Here is a 22,960-nt window from a genome sequence, read left to right on the forward strand (position 1 = left end):
AAAGTGCTGCAAATATTGATTTTGGGTTACAAACAAATTTTAGCAAGTAGGCGAATTTGCAAATACGAATTCTTGAACATCGGGGATCCACTGTAATTGGTCCTTTTTTCTTTTAAAGTCTTATTCTTCAGTTTCGGTGCTCTGAAGTTTCACTGTAGCAGTTTATGTGTGGATTTCATTTATTTACATTTTTGACACCTTTGGCTTCGTAAATCTGGGCTTAATACCTCTAATCAGTTCTTTAAAAAGCTAAGCCATATCTTCTTCAAATATTCCCTTTCCCATTCTCTTTCTGAGACTCTATTTAGATGTATTTTTAAAAACTTTTTACTAAATTATTATTTATAACTCAACTATTAGTATCTTTCATCTCTTCATTTCTCTATGTTGCATTGTGGGTTAATTCTTTGGATCTAATTTCCAGTTTGTTAAATATTTCTGTAGTTGTACAAATTTGTGAACAAGCCATTGCTCTGGGTTTTTAAAAATATTTATTTATTTATTATTTATTTAGGCTGTGCTCGGCTTAGTTGTGGCACATGGGATCTTCGTTGTGGCGTGCGGGGTCTTTAGTTGTGGCATGTGGGTTCCTAGTTGCGGCATGTGGACCCTTAGTTGCAGCTTGCATGTGGGATCTAGTTCTCTGACCAGGGATCGAACCTGGACCACCTGCACTGGGAGCACAGAGTCTTACCCACTGGTCCACCAGGGAAGTCCCTACTCAGATTTTAATTTCAGTTATTTTATTTATAATTTTCATAACTTATTCTTGTTACTTTTCTTTGAAATATTCTTGGTTCTTTTAAAATAATACCCTACTCTTTGCTCGCAATCTGTATCCTTTCTTCCATACATATATATTTTTTTATAGTCCATGTTAGATAACTCCACTGTCAGAAATCATTTTGATTCTGATTCTATTTTCTTCTTCTTTTTCTAGTTCATACTCATGATGCCTTCTTTACTGATATATTTTGTGATTTTTTTTTTTTAACCATAAGCCTATATTCTTTGGAAGTTTATAAGTGGAGATCTTTTGAGGCCTAGGTTAAAGATGGGTTTCTTCAATGAGGATTTAGTTTATTTCTCCTAAGTTCCTGGGGACCATTTTTAAGAGAATCGAGAACTTGAAGGCTTTTGAGGCCCCCAGGAAGTATGACTTTAGGCTGCAAACCTACATGAGGCCTAGCTTGTGTATCTAAATTCTTAGAGAATAATTTCCTCCTCTGTCCTCAGCCCATCTCTTGCTCCTTGAACAAGCTGCTTCCCACTCAGTCTTCATAAGCCTATTTCTTCTGCTTGGAATCATACTCTTCCACCCTGCTGCTGGGTAGCTTCAGGTCTCTTCTTAAATGTTACTTCCTTAGGGAAGGCAAGCTCTCTCTGAAGCCCTTTGTTCTTTTCCTTCACGGTACTTAGTGATACTGGGATTAAGTAATTATTTGTGTAAATTTCATTTGCCATCCTACTCCCTACAGACTGTCAATGCCACGGGAAGAGGATATTTGCAATTCTACCTCATGGTTGTATTGTTCCCGCCTAGCACAGTGCCTGGCACATTGGAGACACTCGAAAATTATCTATTGGATGAATGGATGAAGGAATGAAAACTTGAAAGTGATCTATCAATATAAATATACCTATGACCTCGAAATAGCAACAAAGTCAAGGATATAATTCTAGATGTAAAAAGGTGAATTTCAGCGATCACTGGATCTCTAGATATTTATTTGCCGTTAGAGAACATGTTTTTTATTTGCTGTAGCTAACATGGCCTGCTGTGATCATGTTCTATTGAAAGCTTTTATCCACTATCAAGATGAGATGAGGGTGTGGTGTTAATCAGACTGACAGGAGGCTGGAGGGATCGCTCTCGTGTCGTGGTGACATAACGTGTCTGAAGGGATCCCACTCAGCAGGTTAGAAAGGTGGATCAAATAACAACACACAATTTAAGAAGGAAAATACAGAGCACTGAACTTAGGCCCCCCAAATCTAATTGAACAAATACAGAATAAGGGGCCTTAAGAGCCAAACATGTGAAAGGCATGGAGATTTTAATTGACTGAATGAGTCAATAGTGCAGCATGCCTGCCAGGGAGGCTGATGTGATGTTCGGTTCCTTTAACAGAAGCAGTGTGTTGAGGACAATTGAAGTCGTGGAGCTTCCCCAGTGAGACCACCGTTGCCATCCGGGTCCAGTTCTGAGAGGCAGATATTGAGGGAGGTTTTGACAGCTGCGCACCACTGACATTTCCAGGCCGTGTCACATGAGAAGCAGCTGAAGGGCTGGGGGTTCCTAGGAAATGCAGAGTAGAATTTGGTAGAATACAATAGGGCTGTCAAGGAGATGGCAGGGCCGTTCGATTTGTCCCCTGTAGATCCAAACAGAAGAGCCAGAACCACCAGGCAAGGTTGAGGAAAGTGGCTCTGGGTTTAATTTGCAGCGCTGCTTGGCAGGGGACTGGGCTGTGCTGAGTCCCTCTCTACTAAAGGAAATCACACGTAGGAAAAGGAGAAATGAGCTTTGGGAAGCTCTCTGTCAGCTTAGGGAGGGTCTCTCGGGGTGGTAGAGTCCCTTGCTCCTTTGTGTAGGTCCATAGCCTTTTGTAGTTTGGACCCTCATCATGTCTGGAACGCCAAGCCAGAGAGAAATGGCCAGTTAAAAATTTAGAGATCTCGTTCACTATTTCTAGAATCCCCTGATCTAGCGTAACTCTCAGAGGGTAATCTCATTTCTCTCCACTGTGTCACATGTGCCACCTTCAGAAGCAGCAGAGTGGAGGCTGAAAGGCCACTTGTGGTGGCGGGGATTCACACACGGGGTGAAAACTGGACCGGCTGTTGCAAGGGCCCTCATCAGGGAGTTTCTTTCATTCTGGAGGAAGGCAGAAGTGTTCTGTAATTAGAGGCAATTAGGAAATGCTGTGGGAAATGCCATAAGGAGCCTTTACCATACGGGAAGAAATACAAAGGAAAATTAAAATGACAATCATATTCTATAAAACTGTTTCTCACAGTTGTGGTGGGCACTAAATATGCTTGGTACTCTAGCCCAGTAGCACTGCATGCCCTTGGTCCCGGAGGAGGACTGAAGAGACGTGAACGGGACACAGTAAATTCCCCCTCCTAGAGGGAAAAGCAGGAAGTGCATCTCTTACTGCTAACATCCCTTATTCTGTAATTCTCTTTGAATCTGCATAATTGAGTACAGGTTCTAAGAAGAAGCCAATAAAGGCACCTGAAAAGAGGTATGTGGTCAACTAAAAATTATTATTCTTTTTTCTTTAAGAATTAAATTTTTTTTTTTTTTAATTTTTGTCTTCGTGGCATGTGGGATCTTAGTTCCCCCACCAGGGATCGAACCTGCACCCCCTGGTTGGAAGTGCAGAGTCTTAACCACTGGACCACCAGAGAAGTTCCTAAAAATTATTACTCTTTAGTTTTCTTTATCTTCCCTGGCTTTATCTGAAAACTTAATTTCAGGAAAAAAAACACCCTTTAGATAAGATTGTCCATCAACTTTGTGGACGAGCATGAAGTGCAAATGTTCTCATGAAAACGTTTAGCTCAGAGCAGACACACCTGATGGTACCCATCACTACAGCACAACAGCAAGAGTTGTTCTCACTCTGTTATGAAATAATAAATCCATTGGTTAAAAGGCTGCATTTTTTCAAAATAGATTACACTTCACATTAGAATTTGGTATTGCTTTATAAGCATATGGGCATAGCAGTTGGAAAAGTGACTTGAATTTTTTTTTTTTTTTTTTTTTTTTTTTTTTTTTTTGCGGTACGCGGGCCTCTCAGTGTTGTGGCCTCTCTCGTTGCGGAGCACAGGCTCCGGACGCGCAAGCTCAGCTGCCACGGCTCACAGGCCCAGCCGCTCCGCGGCATGTGGGATCCTCCCGGACCCGGGCACGAACCCCCCTCCCGTGCATCGGCAGGCAGACTCTCAACCACTGCACCACCAGGGAAGCCCAGTGACTTGAATTTTAAAACATAGGAATTTAAAAAAATGGAGTTGGGCTCGAGATTTATTAGCTACATGACTATGGGCAAATGAGGTAACCTCCCTCTGCCTAAATTCCTTCATCTGTTAGGTGAGGATAGTAATGCCTACCTTGAATGGTTCTTATAAGGATGAAATAAGAAAACGTACAAAAGCCCCCAGCACAGCAAAAAGCAAGCGCTCAGTTAACAGGAGCCACCGACAGAACAGTGTCCAAGCCGTTGTCATCTTGCAGGGCGCACAGCTGCGGCTGCTTCGAGCAGCAATTGGGGTACACAGCTTAAAAAGAGCTTTGGGGAGTTAGAATGAGACCTCTGTTGCCTTCAGATTTTCATGGAGAAAAGGGTCAGTCACTTCTCTGGTCAGTATCCTTGTGATGTACTGGAAGTAACGTCAGTTTTTGAAAATTATTTGAACTAGGAGTTTCCTGATTAAATTTCACTTGAATTAGGAATTATTATTGAATAGCAGTTAGATTTGCCAAAGACTACCCTGGAAATAATTTAGGCACTTCTGTTGTTACTTCTGTCAGGTCACTGGGAGCCATTTGTTACCATCCTCCTGTCCTGGCTAAATGATATGACCATGGTATATTGGCTGGTGGGTACTATTCAGTGTGCCCACCTAGTTATCAGTTGCCCTTTGGTGTCCTGAAAGGGTTAATGATGCCCAACTATTTCTAGTGAGAGCACATTGCAGCTGGGAGAATCAAACTCAAAGGTGTTTCTTTGGACAGTATCTGCATATCCCAGAGAGAAGACCTAGGAAAGAGGTAAGATACAGTTGAGCTACTTAAAGTGCTTAAGAAATGACCCTGACAGAATATCCATGGGGGCAAGGAGATGGAATATATTTCTTGGTTTAGCATATTGGCAGAAATCAGTTGGCATCTGTCACAGGAAAGATAAACAGAAGCTTTGATTTCCCTTCTCAAAATACCCTTGGCTTCTTTCTCTGCACTTACCCCTTGGCCCTCATTCTGATTAGAATTTGAAGGAACAGGCTTAGTACTTTGCATTTAGTTAATTTGGTGAGTTCACTGTACTCTCATCCCTGGGCTATTCAGTAGTTCAAAAATAAATATTGCAGCACTTGTTGAATATGTAACATGCATCTCTTTTGAGCTGCCTTTTATAACAAAGGGTAGTTAGTATTTACATAATACTTTTAAAGTACTTCAGAATAGCTCTTATTAATAATAACTAGTCAAATATATAATGGCTCAGCTGACGAGAAAAAATTTTGATTTTCTATTGAAAAGTGTAAGCTCAGGAAGAGAGAGATGCACGTGTATTTGTGTATGTACAGTATTTGGGACAAATACATGTCTCAAGGGACAGTCAGGAGGTTAACTGGACCAAAATTCAGGCTGCCCACTGAACCAGGCTAAGGTTCGCCAGAAGTCTGCGACTTGATTCTTGGACTTCCGTGCAAAAACTGGCGGAAGCTGTGAGCAGCCTGAGCTTTGAGAACATTCCTGCCCCCTGGGGTGTGTGTGTGGCGGAGGCTTATGTGAGCTCATGGGGCTTTCCAGCGCTGACCGCCAGCCTTGGCAGGCACGAGGGGTCCAGTAGCGAAACTTGGCCTTTAAGTTATCAAGGGCCTGTTGTGACATATATTCAGCTCCAAGCAGAGATCACTGTTTCAAAGGGTGACTCCAGTCTGGGGGTCAAGTGGAGATGATGGGCGGGATCTATGAGCAGATCTGGCCCATCCCAATTAGGGGGCCTGAGGGTGACACTAGTGCGGGTAGGTTGGGAGGGTCTGGGGATGGTCCTCCCAGGAGGTGCTACATGGATGTGTCCTGGGTGAGAAGTGATGACAGGGCCATCACGTTGGCTTTCATGATTCTGGGAAAGGTGTCAAACCATGAGGTCACATCGAAGTGTGTGTACAGTGGCGGGGGGTGGGGGGGAGGAACTGTTTCCCTTGCCTCCCCTTAGGGAGGGGGTCTCACGGCTCGGCCACACCTCACGTCTCTGCCTTGCACGTTTCCTGGTTCAGACCCGGTCCACGTTCTCTCTGCCTGTCCCCAGGTCCACCACCGACCGGCCCCAATCTCCAGACAACCACTCCCGGGGCTTGGGGAGGTCAGGGGGTTTGCTCCAGTCAGATGCACTGAGGTCGCGGCGGCGGGAGAGGGCGAGGGGAGGAGGAGGAGGCCCGGGGCGCAGCCGTGGTGGGCGCGCTCTGCCCAGAGGGGCGGGGGCGCCGGGCGCGCACGCGGAGGAGGCGGAGGGAGCGGGGGTGGGCGGGGGAGCGAGTGCGCCACTAGAGCAGGGAGCGCGCCCGCAGCCGCCGCCGCCGCCGCCGCCGCCCTCCTCCGGAGAGAGGCAGGAGTGAGGCTGTGCGAAGCGCCGCATTTCGATGAGTAGCGGCCGAGGCGCGTCCCTCCGCTAGCGGCTGCAGCCCAGACGCCCGCGGTCCAGCAGCGGCCGCCGCCCAGTCCCGGCCCCGCCGCCGCCCCACAGCCCCGCGGTCAGGCCGCACCCAGCCCCGCGAAGACAGCACCAGGAGGCGGCCCCGAGCGCGGCCACAAAGACCCCCGGCGGCGTCTCTCCGCAGACCGGTGCGTGGTTTGCTTTCGCCGGGGAAGGGAGCCGAGGGGCGGGCCGGCCGGGAGGCCCCTCCGGGGGCCCGACAGCGCCGACTCCTCCCGCAACCGCGGGGTCTAGGGGAGCGCGGGCGCGGAGGGCAGGCGGGCGCCCCCTCGGCCGCCGCCGCCCTTCCCGCCGTTCCTCGAAAGGAGCTGCCCGGCCGCGGCCGGGGGCGGTGTGTGCAGGCGGCCCTGGGGCTGCTGGCACCTGCCTCTTTTGTCTGGTGCCACCGGGCTGAAAACGGGGAGTCGGGCGAGCGGGGCCCCCATTCTCTCGGCCGCCTTGTTAGTGGAGATGGAGAGCTAGGGCGGAGGAGCTGGGCCAGGTGTTTGTCATTGTCAGAACTGGCCGCGGAGTGAGGACCAAGTGTGCGCCCAGAAGGAGTGGTCGGGTCGGGCCTCTTATTGTGTGCGTGCTTCCCCGTGGGCCCGGGAGGGTGGTGTGTGCCTGAGGACGGGGCGATCCGTGCGCGGGGGCTGACTGCAGTGTGGGTGCTGCAAGCACGTTTGCGGGGCCTCGAGTTCCCTTGGGGACAGCGTGGCTGCCCCGTGTGCAAATTAGTACCTGCAGTGCTAACAGCCTGCGGAGAGGAAATGGCATTTCCCTCCTAGCGGGGAAACGCACGCCCAGCCCCGCACGGCCCCCCACAAAAGAGGCCGCTGCTGAAAACCGGGTCTGCTCGGAATCGCTGCTGCATTGGGCCAAGAGGTGCTTGCAGGAGATGGAGCGATTGAAAGGTTTCATTCAGGCCGGCTTGCTCTCCCCGCCTCTATGAATGTGTGTCCAGATTCTGGTGCACACGCGTTCAGCGGCCACACGGCAGGGTGTTCCATGAATACGTTTTATGAATGTTCCTAAATATATCTCTTTTCGCCGGGAAAGTAGGACGGCCTTTTAAGTATGAAATGTCATATGAATGCGGGTCAGAAGGAATTTAAGAGAGGTTATATGTAGGAACAGTGTAAAAGGTATGCACACATCCTGTGGTATCTGTGTCCGGGGTGGTGCGTGCACACTGAAGGTGTGTTTGCCTCTTCGTGCGTGCCTGGCCATCCACCTACATCCTAATCCCACTGGCAAAATGTGCCTTGGGACCTCCAGGTCTAGCATCTATTTAGATGTGGTAGTGTTTATGCCATATTATTTCTTGGTGTGTGTGTAATCTCCAAAACAGGAACTCGTGTGGTCATCTAGAGAAGGATGAACACACAGTTTCTTCAAAATGGTGAGAAATCCCATAGAGAGCAGTCGAAGAAGCTGATTTCTTGGCCTGGGAGTGTTTATAGGAAAATCTCTGATAAGACCCAGGCCGGGTCTTCCCCACCGAAGCCTCTGGGACCTCTGTGGCTTAGGTGGTGCAGTTACCTCCTCGGTCCCAGGACACATGTGTGCCCAGGGCCTTAGCCATCTATGGCCTGTGAACGCGTGGCTGTGCCCTTTAGCCAGCTTCCTTGCAGAAAGTGGGGACCTGTGGAAGCCCAGTGAATCTTCTTCAGGAGCTCTTGATTCGAGTATATGACTAAGCCAGTGGAATTGCTGAGCCAGCCAAGCAAGGGAAAGAATACCTATTTTGAAGCCACACATAATATCTGGAACACGAAGCTGTCTGGTGTGGTTTTCGACATTCATTTAGTGGTAGCTGTAGCCTTGAGAATGATTTCACTTTGAGTGTGGTTTTTCTTTGTCACCCACATCGTTGCCTACTCTGGGGCAGACTCAGTGAAGGGAAGTAAAAGATGTGGGCCCTGCTGTGGTTGGACACATGATCCAGTTTGGAGAAATATACAAATAAAATAAACTTTTCTCTATTTTAAATTGATCTTTTTTTTTTTCTCCCCCAATTGGGGTGGAATTGTTGGTTCTAGAAGCCCGTTCCCTCAAGGGAATTCCAACAATTGCTAAATAATTTGACCTTTGCCGATTGCGAATCAACAAGAGCCCCTTGGAATTAGATTTGCACTCTGGTGACACAGTTGTGCCCTCCTTTCTGCATGTCCTGCACGTTTTCTTTTGGTTTATTTGGATTTGGAAGGAAATGCCTAGGGTTGGAGGAATGATCACTGCATATAAAAAATAAAACAAAACCTTCAACAGCCAATCTGACCTTTATACTTTACGAAGTTTGAAGAGTCTAGTGAGGTGGCATGGGTTTTTGAGTACTGGCAGCATCATCCCCCCAACACACACATCCCTTTTGGAAGACAAAAGAACTCCTTTTAAAAACAGAGTAGGAGCAGTTATGATATCATGGGCAAAATATTGGCTCTGTTAATTAATAGCTCTCTGAAGGATTAGATATCAACTAATAATTGTTTTAAAGTTATCTAACTTCAAAATCAATGCAACCACTTCATACCTACCTATATATGGTATATTTTTTCTGGAAAATGCAAATTTAGACTAAAAGTGAAGTTATTGAGTGGCATGAGGCAGTTTTCATATTTGGAGGAAAAAAAATACACAAAACTAATAATCACTCCAGATTGAATCCCAGCCCACTGCTCCCTCCCCCAAGCAGGGTCAGCTGTAGAATCATGAGCAGGTGAAAACGTTGATGGCCTGGAGACCACTGCCTGGTCTCTGTGCACACAACGTCTTTGGCAGTTAAGTGGCCTGCCCAAGGTCACAGAGCTAGTGAGGAGTGAGGGCTTTAAACACCTTACTTTACATGTCATGATGGGCCAATCCCAGGGGGTCTAGGCCTCTAGGACAGAGTGCACAAGTCGGAAAGGAGGGAGTGCCAGCTTCAGAGGCAGTTGGAGTGAATCTGGGTTCAAGTCCCAAGGCCCTCAGTTCTGTCTTTGGGACCCTGGATACATCCTGCACTCATCCTCAGTCACAATAATACCCCCTCCCTCACTGGACTGGCAGGAGGTTTAGAGGGAGCTCTTAGCATGTTACACAAAAGTTGATCGCCACGTAACAGTGTCAGGCACGTCATAGACGTTCAATAAATGTGAGCTTTTTCCACTCCACTCATTTCAGGTGTGCACAGTCTCTAGCAGTGCATGAAGCTTTTGAGCATGAATTTGTAGCCATTCTGAATGGCTCAGAGGTCAGTTGACTGAGGGTGAAGGAAAGGTCAGGGAAGCTTGGCAGTACTTTGGGCTGGTTTGGACTGACCTTCGGAAAGGTGACATCGTCTGTGTGGTAGGATTTGGGGAGCACTTGTAAGGTTCTTGCCCCCAGTTTTCCATTTCCCTTAAACTCTTATTTCAATATGCCTGAAACTTTGTCCTTGAAACTTCTTTCCTTTGAATGTTGAGGTTTTCCCACTTTCTAGATTACCCTGTTTAAAACACGGATCCCCTGTGAGGGGCAACAGCACAAGCCCTTATCAGCTAACCCCTGAGCAAGGATTAATTGATCCCACAGGCAGCAGCTGATGACAGGCCTCCATGGAAAGTCAAATGGGGACGTAGGGGCACAGGTGTACCTTTTAGAAGGTCATGAGCTGGAAATCTGTGGCGGGGGTGGGGCTGGGGGAAGCTCACCTGGAGCCTCTCTTACCGGAGGGAGAGATTCTGTTCCTACTAGGTCTTTTTGTGACAAAGTCAGGAACAGAAAGGCAGATTTTATTAACAAAAATATTAATACTTATCACAGGGTAGACATTACCCTAAGTGCTTTATGTGTTTTAACTTACTTAATAGCTGATGTTAACTAGGAGGTAGGTACTGTTATCTTTTCCGTGTGTGATTCAGGAAATCGAGGCTTAAAGACGTTGAACAAGTAGATTTCTCAAGGTTACGCAGCTCATACGGGGTCAAGTCTCGGTCAACATCTTCAAATCTCGATTTTCTCAACCACAGACAGAGAGAGCCTTAGTGGAAGGAAAGGCCAAGTGTCCCAAAGAAGTAACTTCCGTTCCTTCTTCTTGTTCTTGTTGCTGTGCTGCTTCTCTTTTTCCTTCTTCTTTTCTGCCCCTGCCTCTTTTCCTTTCTCCTCCCTCCCCCACCTTCCTTTTTCTTCTTTTTTTTTAATCCACCTTATCTGAAGCATTAAATATAAGTAAATGAGTTATGGTGGGTCCACTTTTTAAGTAAATTTCAATTCAATATGTGAATCTGCTGGAAAATCTCTTTTAAGTTGGTAGAATCTACAGATTGTTTGCTCTTGGTCTAGCCATGGAGAGTACAAACACTAGGTAAAATGTTTACAATCTGACTCCTAAATGCTACCTGCCCTCTTTTGATTCCTCGTCCACCACCACCACTATATCTTGTATCTTTAGCCCTGTAGTGAAATGAAAGCTCATTTCCTACCTACCCTTGAAGTCAGGCAAACCTGGGGCAGAGTTCTTGATTCAGGCATTTCTCAACTGAATTACTTGGAGAAATTTAGGAGAAATTTTTCTGTGCCTCAGTTTCTTCATCTGTAAATCGGGTTAACAATACTTTGAAAGGTTTGTTGTGACTGTTGGAAATAACAGCGGTTCAAAACCTGACGTGCTAGGTGGTCAATGCGTACAGCCGTATTCTGACAAAACTGGGGTTGATTAATAAGCTGTTTCCACTGGGTCTGCCTCTTCTATTTGTTTGTCTTTTCTTTCCCAACTTGATAATTCATATTAAACATATCATCGATTATAGCAATATCTCCATCAGCTGCTCTCAAGCTGAGCCTTTCAAATCAGGGTGCAAAAATAACATCTTTGTGTGGCTGTTTGTGTTTCTGTGCCTCCCAGGTTCAACTTTACCTCCGTCATGTCCTTCGGCAGAGACATGGAGTTGGAGCACTTCGATGAAAGGGATAAGGCGCAGAGATACAGCCGAGGGTCGCGGGTGAACGGGCTGCCCAGCCCCACGCACAGCGCCCACTGCAGCTTCTACCGAACCCGCACGCTGCAGACCCTCAGCTCTGAGAAGAAGGCCAAGAAAGTTCGTTTCTATCGAAACGGAGATCGATACTTCAAAGGGATTGTGTATGCCATCTCCCCAGACCGGTTCCGATCTTTTGAGGCCCTGCTGGCTGATTTGACCCGAACTCTGTCGGATAACGTGAATTTGCCCCAGGGGGTGAGAACAATCTACACCATCGATGGGCTCAAGAAGATTTCCAGCCTGGACCAGCTGCTGGAAGGTGAGAGCTGGGAGATACCTCCCAAGTGACCCTAGGGCATATGGCTTCGGTTCCCACAGGTCCATATTATTCTCACCATCTTCTGCTTGATCTCTAAGAGACAGCATTCAGCTTTGTGGCTGTGATCCTTACTGTTCCACATGGTGGAGAGTTCCCTTGTCTGTACAGTAGCGTAAAAAGAAAAAACCCCAACAAACCTAGTGGTATTCGATCAGGTAGCTTATAATAATGGGCTGAGGGAAAAAGTGTCTTCATTCTACAGCATCCTCTCTATTGTTTCTCACACCCGTGCTATGTTAATTTTAAAAGTCCATTTTTATATCTTTAATTACATAGTTCTTATTTATTTCTAGCTGCAAATTGAACTTTTGCTACCACATGTGTGAAAGTACTTGAACTGAAAATAACGAATAGATCATGAAATTTTTGAGTTTTAAGGAATCTTAGATAGGTATCAAACCTTTTAATTTTAATCACTGGGGACTGAGGCCCCAAAATTCAAGTGTCATGTGTCTGTGCGTACATGGTAAGATAGTGTTGTTGCTGGACCAAAAGTTAGATTTGCTGCCTGTTCTTTCCAATATGACACATTTCAATGTTAAAATTATTTTAAGGTTTGACTGATTTTAAGTTTAAAAGGATTGTTGTCTTTCTGTGGTATTTGAGGAGTTAATCTGCTCAGTTTATTTTTGTTAAGTTTAACGCAGGTTAATAGTGATTACCTATTTTAGACATTTCATGTGGAAATAGGACTATTTGGGTCCACGGATGAGGCCTGGTGTCTCGTGCAAGCAGAGTAGGTTGCCTCCTCTGGAATATATGTGTCTCAGGACTGACCCTGTTTGAACAGGGCGTGAGGTCTCTAATCACCTTAGAAATCATAATTGAAGTAAAACAACTTGGGAGAAAAATAACCGGGGTTAAATTCATGCTGAGATGTAAATGAGGGTAGCCGATCCTCTTTGGAGAGTAGATTTTTCTAAGTTGAGGTCTCAAGGTCCTCATGAAATATTAGTGCAAAGCAACACGGGAAAGGAAGTTGGGAATGTGGGGAGAGCTTGATTTCACCCCGAGTTCATCTTTACTCCAGATGTATTTGCCCAGGCCCTGCAGTCTGTCTGGATCCTGGACGAATGCCATGCCCTGACTGCACACAGGCAAGCACTCTGGTCTTCCTTTGGAATCAGAGTTTGTACGTGATTCAAGGCTGAGGGCTTCTCTGTCTTTCTCCCATTTCTCTTCCCTTGATCCCTTGGCAGGGATGCCAGTCCACTCACAGTATGACTGCACTTGAGAAGAGGGTGTGGAGGGGTTTGGTTATGTTTATTTTGTGGGAATTCACATCTCTTTTCGATGACTCATCACCCTGCCAAGAAGCCTGTAGACTTGGCCTTTTTCCTTCTCAGATGCTGGAACTTCCAGTAAATTAAAGGGGAAGAATGAACATAGAATATTTGTGTATCAGCTTTGATTTTTGTGCCTTGTCTTTTCATGACCTTGGAAAATACAGGATAAATAATTTGGTGAGATATTCCAGAGGATCTGGGAAAAGATCAAGTACAAAGTCAGGTGTAAGCAATCCCTTTGAGGGCTGATGGTGTTGTAGGGAAAATATGCCAAGATCTCAAAGCACCTTCTAAGACATCCTGGGCTTGGCATTCTCTGGTCTAGAGTCACTTGTGCAACATCTGTGCGGGGGGAGGGTTACTTCAGTCAGTTTCTCACCCAGGATCGATCTTCACTTAGAAGTGGCAGAGATATTCCCATGATTCCCATCCGCCAAGGAGAAGGTGTGAGAGGTGGGATGTGACAGTACTTTATATCCAGGGACCAGCAAAATCATGGCATGCTCGCCACCATCTTCTTTGTCAGTTTTTTAGCACAAAAGAACACCTGCCCTGAGAGAGAGACTACTGTCCTGAGTGATGATGATAATGATAGCTCGCAGATATTGAGCATGTGTCTTGCATGTATGAACATTTTTCATTCTCACAATGATCCTAGGAGGTGTAGGTACTGTTATCCTCATAGTAAGATGAGGAAAGTGAGGCACAGTGTGGTTAAGTGATCTGCCAGAGTCGCACAGCAAGAAATAGTAGAGTTAAGATTTGAACCCGCTGGTACCAGCACTTGAGCTCATAACTGCCACTAGTAAGATACTGAGTGGGGTGGTATTAGTGGCTTTTTAAAATTGAAGTATAGTTGATTTACAATATTGTGTTAATTTCTGGTGTACAGCAAAGTGATTAAGATATATATATATATATATTCTTAGCGGCTTTTAAATGAAATCTTATTGTATTAGCTTCTTCTTGAAAACAAATATTTTTAACCTTGACTTAATTCCAGGAATGACAGATACTGCTCCCAGAAACACTTTACTATTTTCATTTGCCTCCAAACACCTTTCTCCTTGATCAATAAGAAGTTAACTGCAGATTGAATATTCTGATGTTAAAAAATTCCTTTTTGGAAAAAAATACCTTTTTCTGATTAAATAAATGGTAACTTCAGTAAAGTAGGTAAGTTCACTCATTGGCTGCATTTAAAATTTTTTTTCAGTTTAAACAGATTTTTTTTTTTCATTTATAACACTGACAGTTCTCATGCAGCTGCACTTAGTGTTGAAATAGCTGGAAATTCATTTAGATTTGCCTCTTTGTCAATTATGTTTTTTGCTTAGTCTGATAAAATGCAGACCGTTGCTTCACATTCATCATTAGGTTCATAGCTCCCACTTTACATACTAATTTTATGTAAACGTCAGTGCATGTTATTAGCTTCTCATTTCCCTTTCCAACATGATGACGTTTGCATTTTAAGTTAAATCCTTTTAGTGAGTGCTGTGACAAGTATATCTGACTTGTAATGTTTTTTTGTGAGTTTGTTCATTCTCACTTATCTCAGACTAGAAATTCGGACGATGATGTATGTGAGTTTCTTTATTTATAACGGTCTGCTGGTCACTTTAACTGTTGTATTATTATTATGCCTAAATTTGGCTTAAAAATGTTGATAAAGCTAGCTCTTGGCCTGGAGTATAACTGTATGAGTGGGGTGTGTGTGCGTGTGTGTGTGTGTGTATATGTATGTCTATCTGTGCATGTATGTTTACATACACACACACATGTACATGCATGCACTTCAGAGTAGACCATGGATGACACTCCTAATTGTTTGCTTTCAAAATGGCCTTTATATGTTTAAAAAAAGCCGTGTTGCTCAATAAGGAAAGTTGAATTGCAGGCCTATTTCTGCAGGTGATTCACCTTGAGACGTGGCCTCATTTTCCCAATATTGCCTCTTTTTACCCAGTTTTACACCGTTTGTATTCCACTGTAGCTATGCAGATGTTGTGAGGATAAATGAAGGAGTAACACTTAAAACCTTTGAACCATTAGGAAAAAGATGTAATTTACATACCAAGCAGCAACTGATTGATTGGTTTTTCTCTGTGGGTTGCTCAGGTGTTAGTGATGTGTTGAAGACTAGGCATTCTCCTTCCCCACACTTGTAAACAGACTTTTTTTTAGTGCAGTTTTAGGTTGGCAGAAAAATTGGGCAGAAAATGCAGAGGTTTCCCATGTCCCCCTGTTCCCACACGTGAACACCGTCTCCCACTATCACCAGAGGGGTACGCTTGTTACAGTCAGTGAGCCGGCACTGACACGTCATTTATCACCCCAAGTCCGTAGTTTACACGAGGGCTCATCCTTGGTGTCGTACCTTCTGTGGGTTTGGACGGAGTTATAATGACATGTATCCATGACTGTGGTATCACACAATAGTTTCATTGCCCTGAAAATCCTCTGTGTTCTGCCTCTTCATCCCACCCTGCCCCTAACCCCTGGCGTCCACTGATCTTTTTACTGTCTCAGTAACATCTTTTAACATCTTGTGTGAATGTAGGTCTGAAAGGGCCAGGGCGTTTCCTTTAAGCCTTAGGATAAAAACGATGCAAGGATGCTATCTTCTGGATATATGTAAGTTAATTGGTACATGAACTCTGCATGTATTAGAAACAGGCCCCTCTCTTCCTCGGCTCCCCCACATGCTGTGACCACCCCCGGCGCACCCCCGCCCCACCATGGACACTGCCTGACTCCCGAGCCCCAGCATAAGGGCTTTTCCCAAGTCTCCATCAGTATTAACCTCTCGGGAATAAACCCAGACTTCACCCTACAGTCAGGGAATCTCTCTCCAACCATGATTTCCAGGGCCCCCAGCTCTCTTGGCAATTTTCCTTTCCCTTGACGTGGTATCATCTGGTTTTTTTTCTCTAATTCACTAGCTTACTCTGTGCCTCTCCCTGCTGCATTGAGTTTTTTTTGTTTTAATTAAGTTTTGAAAAGCTATAAAACATGCCTCTCTAAAATTCCCGGCCAACAGTGGCCAACAGTCTACTAGTAGTTTTTTGAGTATCCATCTCCTCAAAGATACCAGTGCTTGTTAAGAAGATGCATATCAGTTGCCTGTAAGTTAACATACTGTGCTTACAGTTTGGCACCTTGCTTTGTGCACTTAACAATATAGCATAACACAAGTCTAAAACCACTGTGATCTTTTTCCTGACTTCAGAGTAACCCTTTTTACAAATGTACCATTTTTTATTTAACCAGGCTTTTATTGATGGGCCTTTAGGTTGTGTCCAATCCTTTGTTATTAGAAACAGTTTTGCAGGGAATATCCTTGAATGTTAAGTTTTCCACTCACGTAGGAGAATATGCATAGGATCAATTCCTAGGAGTAATATTGCTGGATAGAGAGGTACAAGCATTAAATTTTTAAGAGCCATTGCAAAATTTCCCTTCATAGAAGTGGTACTAGTTTGTACTCCCCATTAGTAATATATGAGAGTGGCTGTTTTTCTACAAGACAATGTTTTACCAAATGTTTTGTCATTTGCCGATCTGTTAAGGAAAGAAAAACATGTATCCTTTTATAGTTTTAATTTTCATGTTCCCATATGAATTGTCTCTTCATAGCTTTTGACCATTTTTCTACCAGGTTGGGGTCTTTTTTTGGTTGACTTCTAGGATTTTCTTTTTTTTTCTTTTAAATATATTAGCCCTTTGTGATACTAATTTCAAGTATTTTCTTCCAGATTGTCCTTAGTGATTTTGTTTATTTTTTATTTTTTTTGCCAGATTTAACAAAATTATATAATCAAATGAATCAGTCTTTTCATTTATGGCTTGATTTTCATACCCCTTGGGTCCTCTGTACCCTGAGATTACAAAATTGTTGCTCTTATTTTCTTCTAGTGTTTTTATGTTTTCATTAAAAAATATTCTAATGAAAGTCATATTAGTATAATTTTTGAGGAAAGGATTCAGTTCTATTTTTTCCAGGCTACCTGCCTCATTTTAAAAAGTTTTTATTTTGAAATTAATTTGTACTTAGTAGAAGTGTCACAAAGATAGAAAGTTCCCATATACTCGACCCAGATTCTCATGAGGGAATGACTTACACAGACATGGTATTAATTATCAAAAGTAAAAACTAACTTGAGAATACTAGCAACTAAACTATGGGCTTTATTTTGCTTTCACCAGTTTCTCCACCAGTGGCCTTTTTTCTGTTCCAGAATCACATATTGCATTTAGCTGTCCTATCTCCTTCATCTCCTCCAAGCTGTGACAGTTCTTGAATCTCTCTTTGTCTTTAATGACTTGACAGTTGGAAGAGTGCTGGTCAGTTATTTTGTAGCATGTCCCTCAACTTGGTTTAACCTGGTGATTAGGTTGAAGTTATGCATTTGTGGCAAGGATTCCACAGAAGCGAGGCTGCATCCTTTTCAGGGCATCGTTTCAGGAGTATGTGCTCTTGCCATGTCTTGTTGCTGGTGAGGTTAACTATGACCCATTTAACCAAGGAGGTGTCTGCCAGTTATCTTCACTCTAAAGTTACTCTTTCCCCCTCTGTAATTAATAAATATTTTGAGGAGGAACTTTGCGGCTATGTAAATAACTTTCACCCATGAATTTTGGCATTTCTCGCTGGATTTTGCCTGTACCAGTGTTAGGAAGGTGTCCAAAGGGTGATTTTCTGTTTTCCTCGTTACTTGCCTCAGCTTTATACACAGGTCCCTTCACTTTCCTGTCTTGGGATCATCTGCTGTGACGTCATCAACTCCATTATTTTAACCACTCTTTTAAGGCCAATTAGTCCCAGATCAGACCTTCCTTCAGCGCTCCAGCCACCTGGATACATTCACCGTATACTCTAATCCTGAGTCATTTCATCTCAGCATGTATAGATGTGAACCCATTCTCTTAGGTTATCCCGAATTTAATCCTCTTCTCATCTTCTGCATCTTGTTAAATGGTGTCACCATCGAATTCAGCATCACCTTTGGCTTCTCCTTCTCTTCATCCCGCAAATCCAAGCTGTCACAACTTACTGTTGATTCTGCTTAAGACATTTCTTCAGTTTGTTTGCTCCTTTTCACCACCATTATTATAGTTTTCAAGTCCTCAATACTGTTTTAAAAGTATTACTTTTTTTTATTAACCATTTATTAATGGAAGTATATTAATTTACAGTGTTGTGTTACTTTCAGGCACAGCAAAGTGATTCAGTTATACATACATATATATTTATTCTTTATCAGATTTTTTCCATTATAGGTTACTATGAGAAATTGAATATAGTTCCCCATGCTATACGGCAGGTCCTTGTTATTTATATCTGTTTAATATATACTAATGTGTATATGTTAATTCCAAACTCCTGGTTTATCTCACCCCCCCCAACTCCCGCTGTCCCTTTTGGTAACCATAAGTTTATTTTCTATGTCTGTGAGTCAGTTTCTGTTTTGCAAATAAGTTCCTTTGTGTCATTTTAGATTCCACACATAAGAGATACCATATGATACTTGTCTTTCTCTGTCTGACTTACTTCACTTAATATAATCTCTAGGTCCATCCATGTTGCTGCAGATGGCATTATTTCATTCTTTTTTATGGCTGAAGGAGTGGCACATTTTTATACAGTGAGCATTATAGAACATTTTGAAAGATGCAAAAACGTTTTAAAAAATTAAATAATGACCCCTCATATCCCTGTCCCTTGACTGTTCTCATCTCTTTCCTGTACTGTTGTAATAGTCTCCTAAGCTGAAACTGTATATCTTAGTTTTCCTTTTTCAGCTTGTTTTCTCTTTTCTTTTTATAGAACCTGTATTTGCCCCTGCTTTCCATTCCCGTTACAGCCTCTCTTAGATGAGGTCCTTTAGGACACCTGTCCTGTACAGTGGGCTTCAAACCAGTTTTCCAGCACAGAGACCAGGCCACTGACAAAGCATCGCATACCGCACTTGTGCTTCACCACGGCTCTCCCGCGAACATAGAGGATACAGCCCTCCATCTTTATTGTGTTTCTCTCAGTGGTCCTGCTCCTGCCCCTTCCTTCTGTTCTGGCTTGTCTCCCGTTACCCATTGATACTGGGCTCAGCTGCTCTCTTTCCTTGTGTTTCCCCACCTCTGGGCCTCCTTGTCTCTGGGAGGAGGGTAAGATGGGTGTTCTCCTGAGGGTGCACGGTGGCATCATGCTGCAGTCCTGGCTCCGCAGGCCGACCAGCCTTAACTGAAGGCTGCTTCCACCTCTCCTGGCTGGGTGGCGCTGAGCAGGCTCCCTGCCTCCTCGTGGGTCAGTGTGCTCTGGGAGGAGAGGTCTGTTAGTTCTTAGCTCACAGGATCGCGGTGAGGATTACAGGTAGCATGGCATGGGTTACAAGATCTACTGATGGCAAACATTAAGTTAACCTGTTCTACCAATAGCATCTCCAGTCTTGTCCCTTCAACCTACGGAACAAGTCTCCCACAATCTAAACAGTTCTCGCCTTTGTCTTGCTTACCTCTCAACCCCTGGCTCTTCTACCTGAGAAATATCTGCATTTGCTGTCTCTACTTCCTCAACTTCCAATCATACATCAGCCCCTTGATTAGCATCATTACACTGTAATATACTTGCTTATTTTCTATCAGTGTCTCTGGAAGTCAGGAGCCATCGATGTCCTCACTGTCTATCACGGTAGTAGCAAGGACTCAATAAATATCACTGGAAGAAAGAGGAAAGAGAGAATGAACGGATAAACGAACGAACGAAAGCAGTCTGACATCATTATCCAACTGAAGTGGCTGTTACGAGGCCACATGTGGCCTCCTAATGGCCAGGCCAGTGATTTCTTAGGAAACCTTATCTTTGCTGCTGTTCCTGGAGCCTCGGATGGTGATGTCTGGGTCTTTCCCAGCCATGTACTCACCACCCCTTGGTTTCCATGGCTCCAGGCACCTGATTTCTCTTAGTTCCCTTCAGTGGCACCTCCATCTCTGGGCACTCTCAGTACTGCTGTTGCCTGGATTTCATCCTGTCCAGCTGGGTGGGGTCTCTCTGAGCATTTTCTTCAGTTCGCATAGCTGCAGCTAGCCCATGCATCTCCATCCCATACCCCAGACCCATATTTTCTAACTGCTTGCTGGAAAATCTCCAACTGGTTGGCTCCTAGGAACTTCAAATTCATTATGTGCACAACCAAATTCATTTTCTTCCTTACCATCTAATCCAAACATGTTTCCCTTCTCATTTGTTCTGTTGTGGTATATGGAAAGTTGGCCCAAACAGGTTTCAATGCCATCATTTCAGTGTTGTCCTCGACTCTATTGCCATGAGCGCTGCATCCAATCAATTGCCAATTCTTCAATCCAGTCGGTTGATTCTGTTAAGTACTCCTCAGAGCAGCCGTTTCTCTCTGTTCCTAATGCGGAGGTGTGAACTTTTGTTCTTCAGCTCCTCTCCTGGTCTATTAGAATAGCTTTCTAAGTAGCTTCCTGACCTCTGTCTCCCCATGTCCTGCCTTCAGCCCTGCCTTCACACTACAGCCAGTGTGGTCTTCCTAAAACCTGGGGCTGATCATGCATAAACACTTTGACCTTGTTGCCTACTGCAGTCTTACTCTTAACTTGTTTGTCCCTGGCACCGTTTTTGTTTTTTGAGAAAGACATATTAATATCAATCAGACTATCCCTTTACTGCACTGTTCACTAGAGCATATTAGTGTTTTATTTTTATCTGAAATGCTGTCCTCTTTTCTGCTAATGAAAATCTGACCCTCACTTCCAGGGCCAGCACGAATTCCATTTTTTCTTCCTTGATCACGTAGTGGGAAGTGGGAAATGACTTTTTTTTTCTCCTCTGAATTAGGATTGCTGGGACCACTTATTTACCAATTATCACTTACCTTGTGGTGGAATCTTTTCATAAACACATCTTGCTTTCTAAATTCTTTGAAGAGAAGGTCAAAGGATTAGGATTCGGATTCGGATTCTTTTCAGGTGTTATACCCGTTACTGAGAATTTAGGAGGTTGCTTAAAATTTTTGGATTTCATGGCTAAGTATGTTTGTACTTGTTGCAATGTTGTTATTTGTTGCTCTGTTATTTACTTAGGAAACATTTTTAGCAATGAGAATAAATATTTTCGTGGCTCCAAATACAGTTTGCCGTGTTGCTTTCTAAAAGGGTTGATAGCAATTTATAGTATCCCTAGTGGCATTTTCTATTTCTATTTTATTTTGTTTTTATCCTTTGTCACATATTTTAGTCCCTCGTATTTTTGTAAATTATAATAGGCTTTGTACATTATATTAAACCACTGTTGTATTATAGGTCGTCTGTCTGTTTTCCCCTTCTTATTTTAGTTTCTCTAGTTTTCAGTTATATCAGTCTTGAATTAAAAAAAAAATTGGATCCTTCAATTTTTTCTTTATGTTATTTTTCTCTTGCTTTAAATTTGAGAAGTTGACATTTTCCATAGACCTAAAATACACATTCACATTTTATTTTCAGTAAGCTTATTTTTATGTACTATTATATAATGAAAGACTTCCATGGAAGAATGATATCCATAAGTGCCTTTGGGAATCCTTTTTCTTGCCTTTGATAGCACTATCAAAATCGTCTTCTTAAACCAGCACCTTCCAGGTAGATTATGAAGTGTTGCTGTGTATACTGAGATAGGCTCATAAAATATAGTATCCAGAAGGCAGTTTATGACATTTTATTCCATAAATAATATCTTTCGTGTAATTTAACTCAGTTCAGAGATTTAAATATATATTTGAATCTTTCCCAGCTTTTACTGTAACTCACAGTAGTGAATTTTAATTTCCAGAGTTTTCAATAAGAAAATCTTTACTCTGGAAAAATGAGATATATTACACAAAGCCCTCATTTAAGACACTTTTGAATATGCCACATTTGGAACTTAAAGGAATCCTATAGGTGGTGGGCAAGCAGCTTTAATAATGTGAAGAATGGAGATTAGGTCATTTTCAGACCGAGGTCAAGTGATGTCACAGCTGGAATTCACATGTCTCAACCCTTAGCCAATGAAAAACCTCTAGCAATGAGGAAAAACAGGGCAGACTTCTAGTATCTCCTAATATGAGATCTTGTGGAGGAGTACCTTCCTAGCTGACTGCACAGGCCTGGTTACCCAGGGAGCTGGTACCATATTACTGGAAGTTGTCCAGAGTGACTAAGAGAATTTCTTTTACATGCAAATTCTCTAATTTCTTTTTTTTTTTCTAATTTCTTAATGGGAGCCCATGGCCAAGTAACATTAACTTTGCAGATTTTTTACTAATAAACTTTGTTAGAGAAAATTTATTTCCATACTTTAAAGAATAACAGAAAATCTAATAATTTAAAAATGCATATGTGATTTTTTGGAAAAAAACAAGGACTCTTTGGTACCTCTAAAATAATCTAATATGCTTACACCGAAATTATTCTATTTTCAAAAGTCCCCCAAATATTTAAGCCTTTCAGGGAAAAGTTACTATATTCTGATAGTTTGGGAGGTATTGATTGGATCCAGACACAATTTCATGCTTCATTTTCTTACCTTCTTTCTTTTTGTTTGTTTTTGTTTTAACTGTTGTTTTCTTTCTTTCTTTGCTTCACAGCAAGTATTAGTTTTTTGGCTTTTTTAAATGCCACAGCAATTCAGAAAGATGCTGCTTCTGCAGTTCCTGCTGTTTGTTGGGCGTCTTAGGTACCTAGAGTATTACATTTCAAATTAAGGGTCAGTCTTAACATAAAAATTTTTGGCTCTAATAAACTAGAACAAAATTGTGACAGTGTGATAACCAATGAGCAAGTCATTATGTTTAGTGATTTCCAGCTCCACCTCCTAGATTTTGATGCCATTTCCTTTAAACCATCTATGATCTTTGCCATCTTGCCATCCTTGTCTAATTTCAC

The 22,960-nt window shown here is 43.2% G+C and overlaps 1 protein-coding gene across 7 annotated transcripts in view; it reads left to right on the top strand.

The window, feature by feature from the left end:
• Positions 1 to 11,317: 11,317 nt before the first annotated feature.
• DCLK1 (doublecortin like kinase 1) overlaps positions 11,318 to 22,960 on the top strand; it is a gene marked incomplete at both ends in the record, with an annotated part of 316,418 nt that continues 304,775 nt past the window's right edge. For all 7 annotated transcript variants that reach the window (XM_082675943.1, XM_082675947.1, XM_082675948.1 and 4 more), the window contains one exon: positions 11,318 to 11,693. In XM_082675943.1, coding sequence (XP_082532069.1) covers positions 11,318 to 11,693 — 376 coding nt within the window. The remainder of the gene's footprint in view (positions 11,694 to 22,960) is intronic.

This window comes from Grampus griseus (genome assembly GCF_964374135.1).
Source record: "Grampus griseus genome assembly, chromosome: 18".
In the NCBI taxonomy this organism is placed as follows: Eukaryota; Metazoa; Chordata; class Mammalia; order Artiodactyla; family Delphinidae; genus Grampus; species Grampus griseus.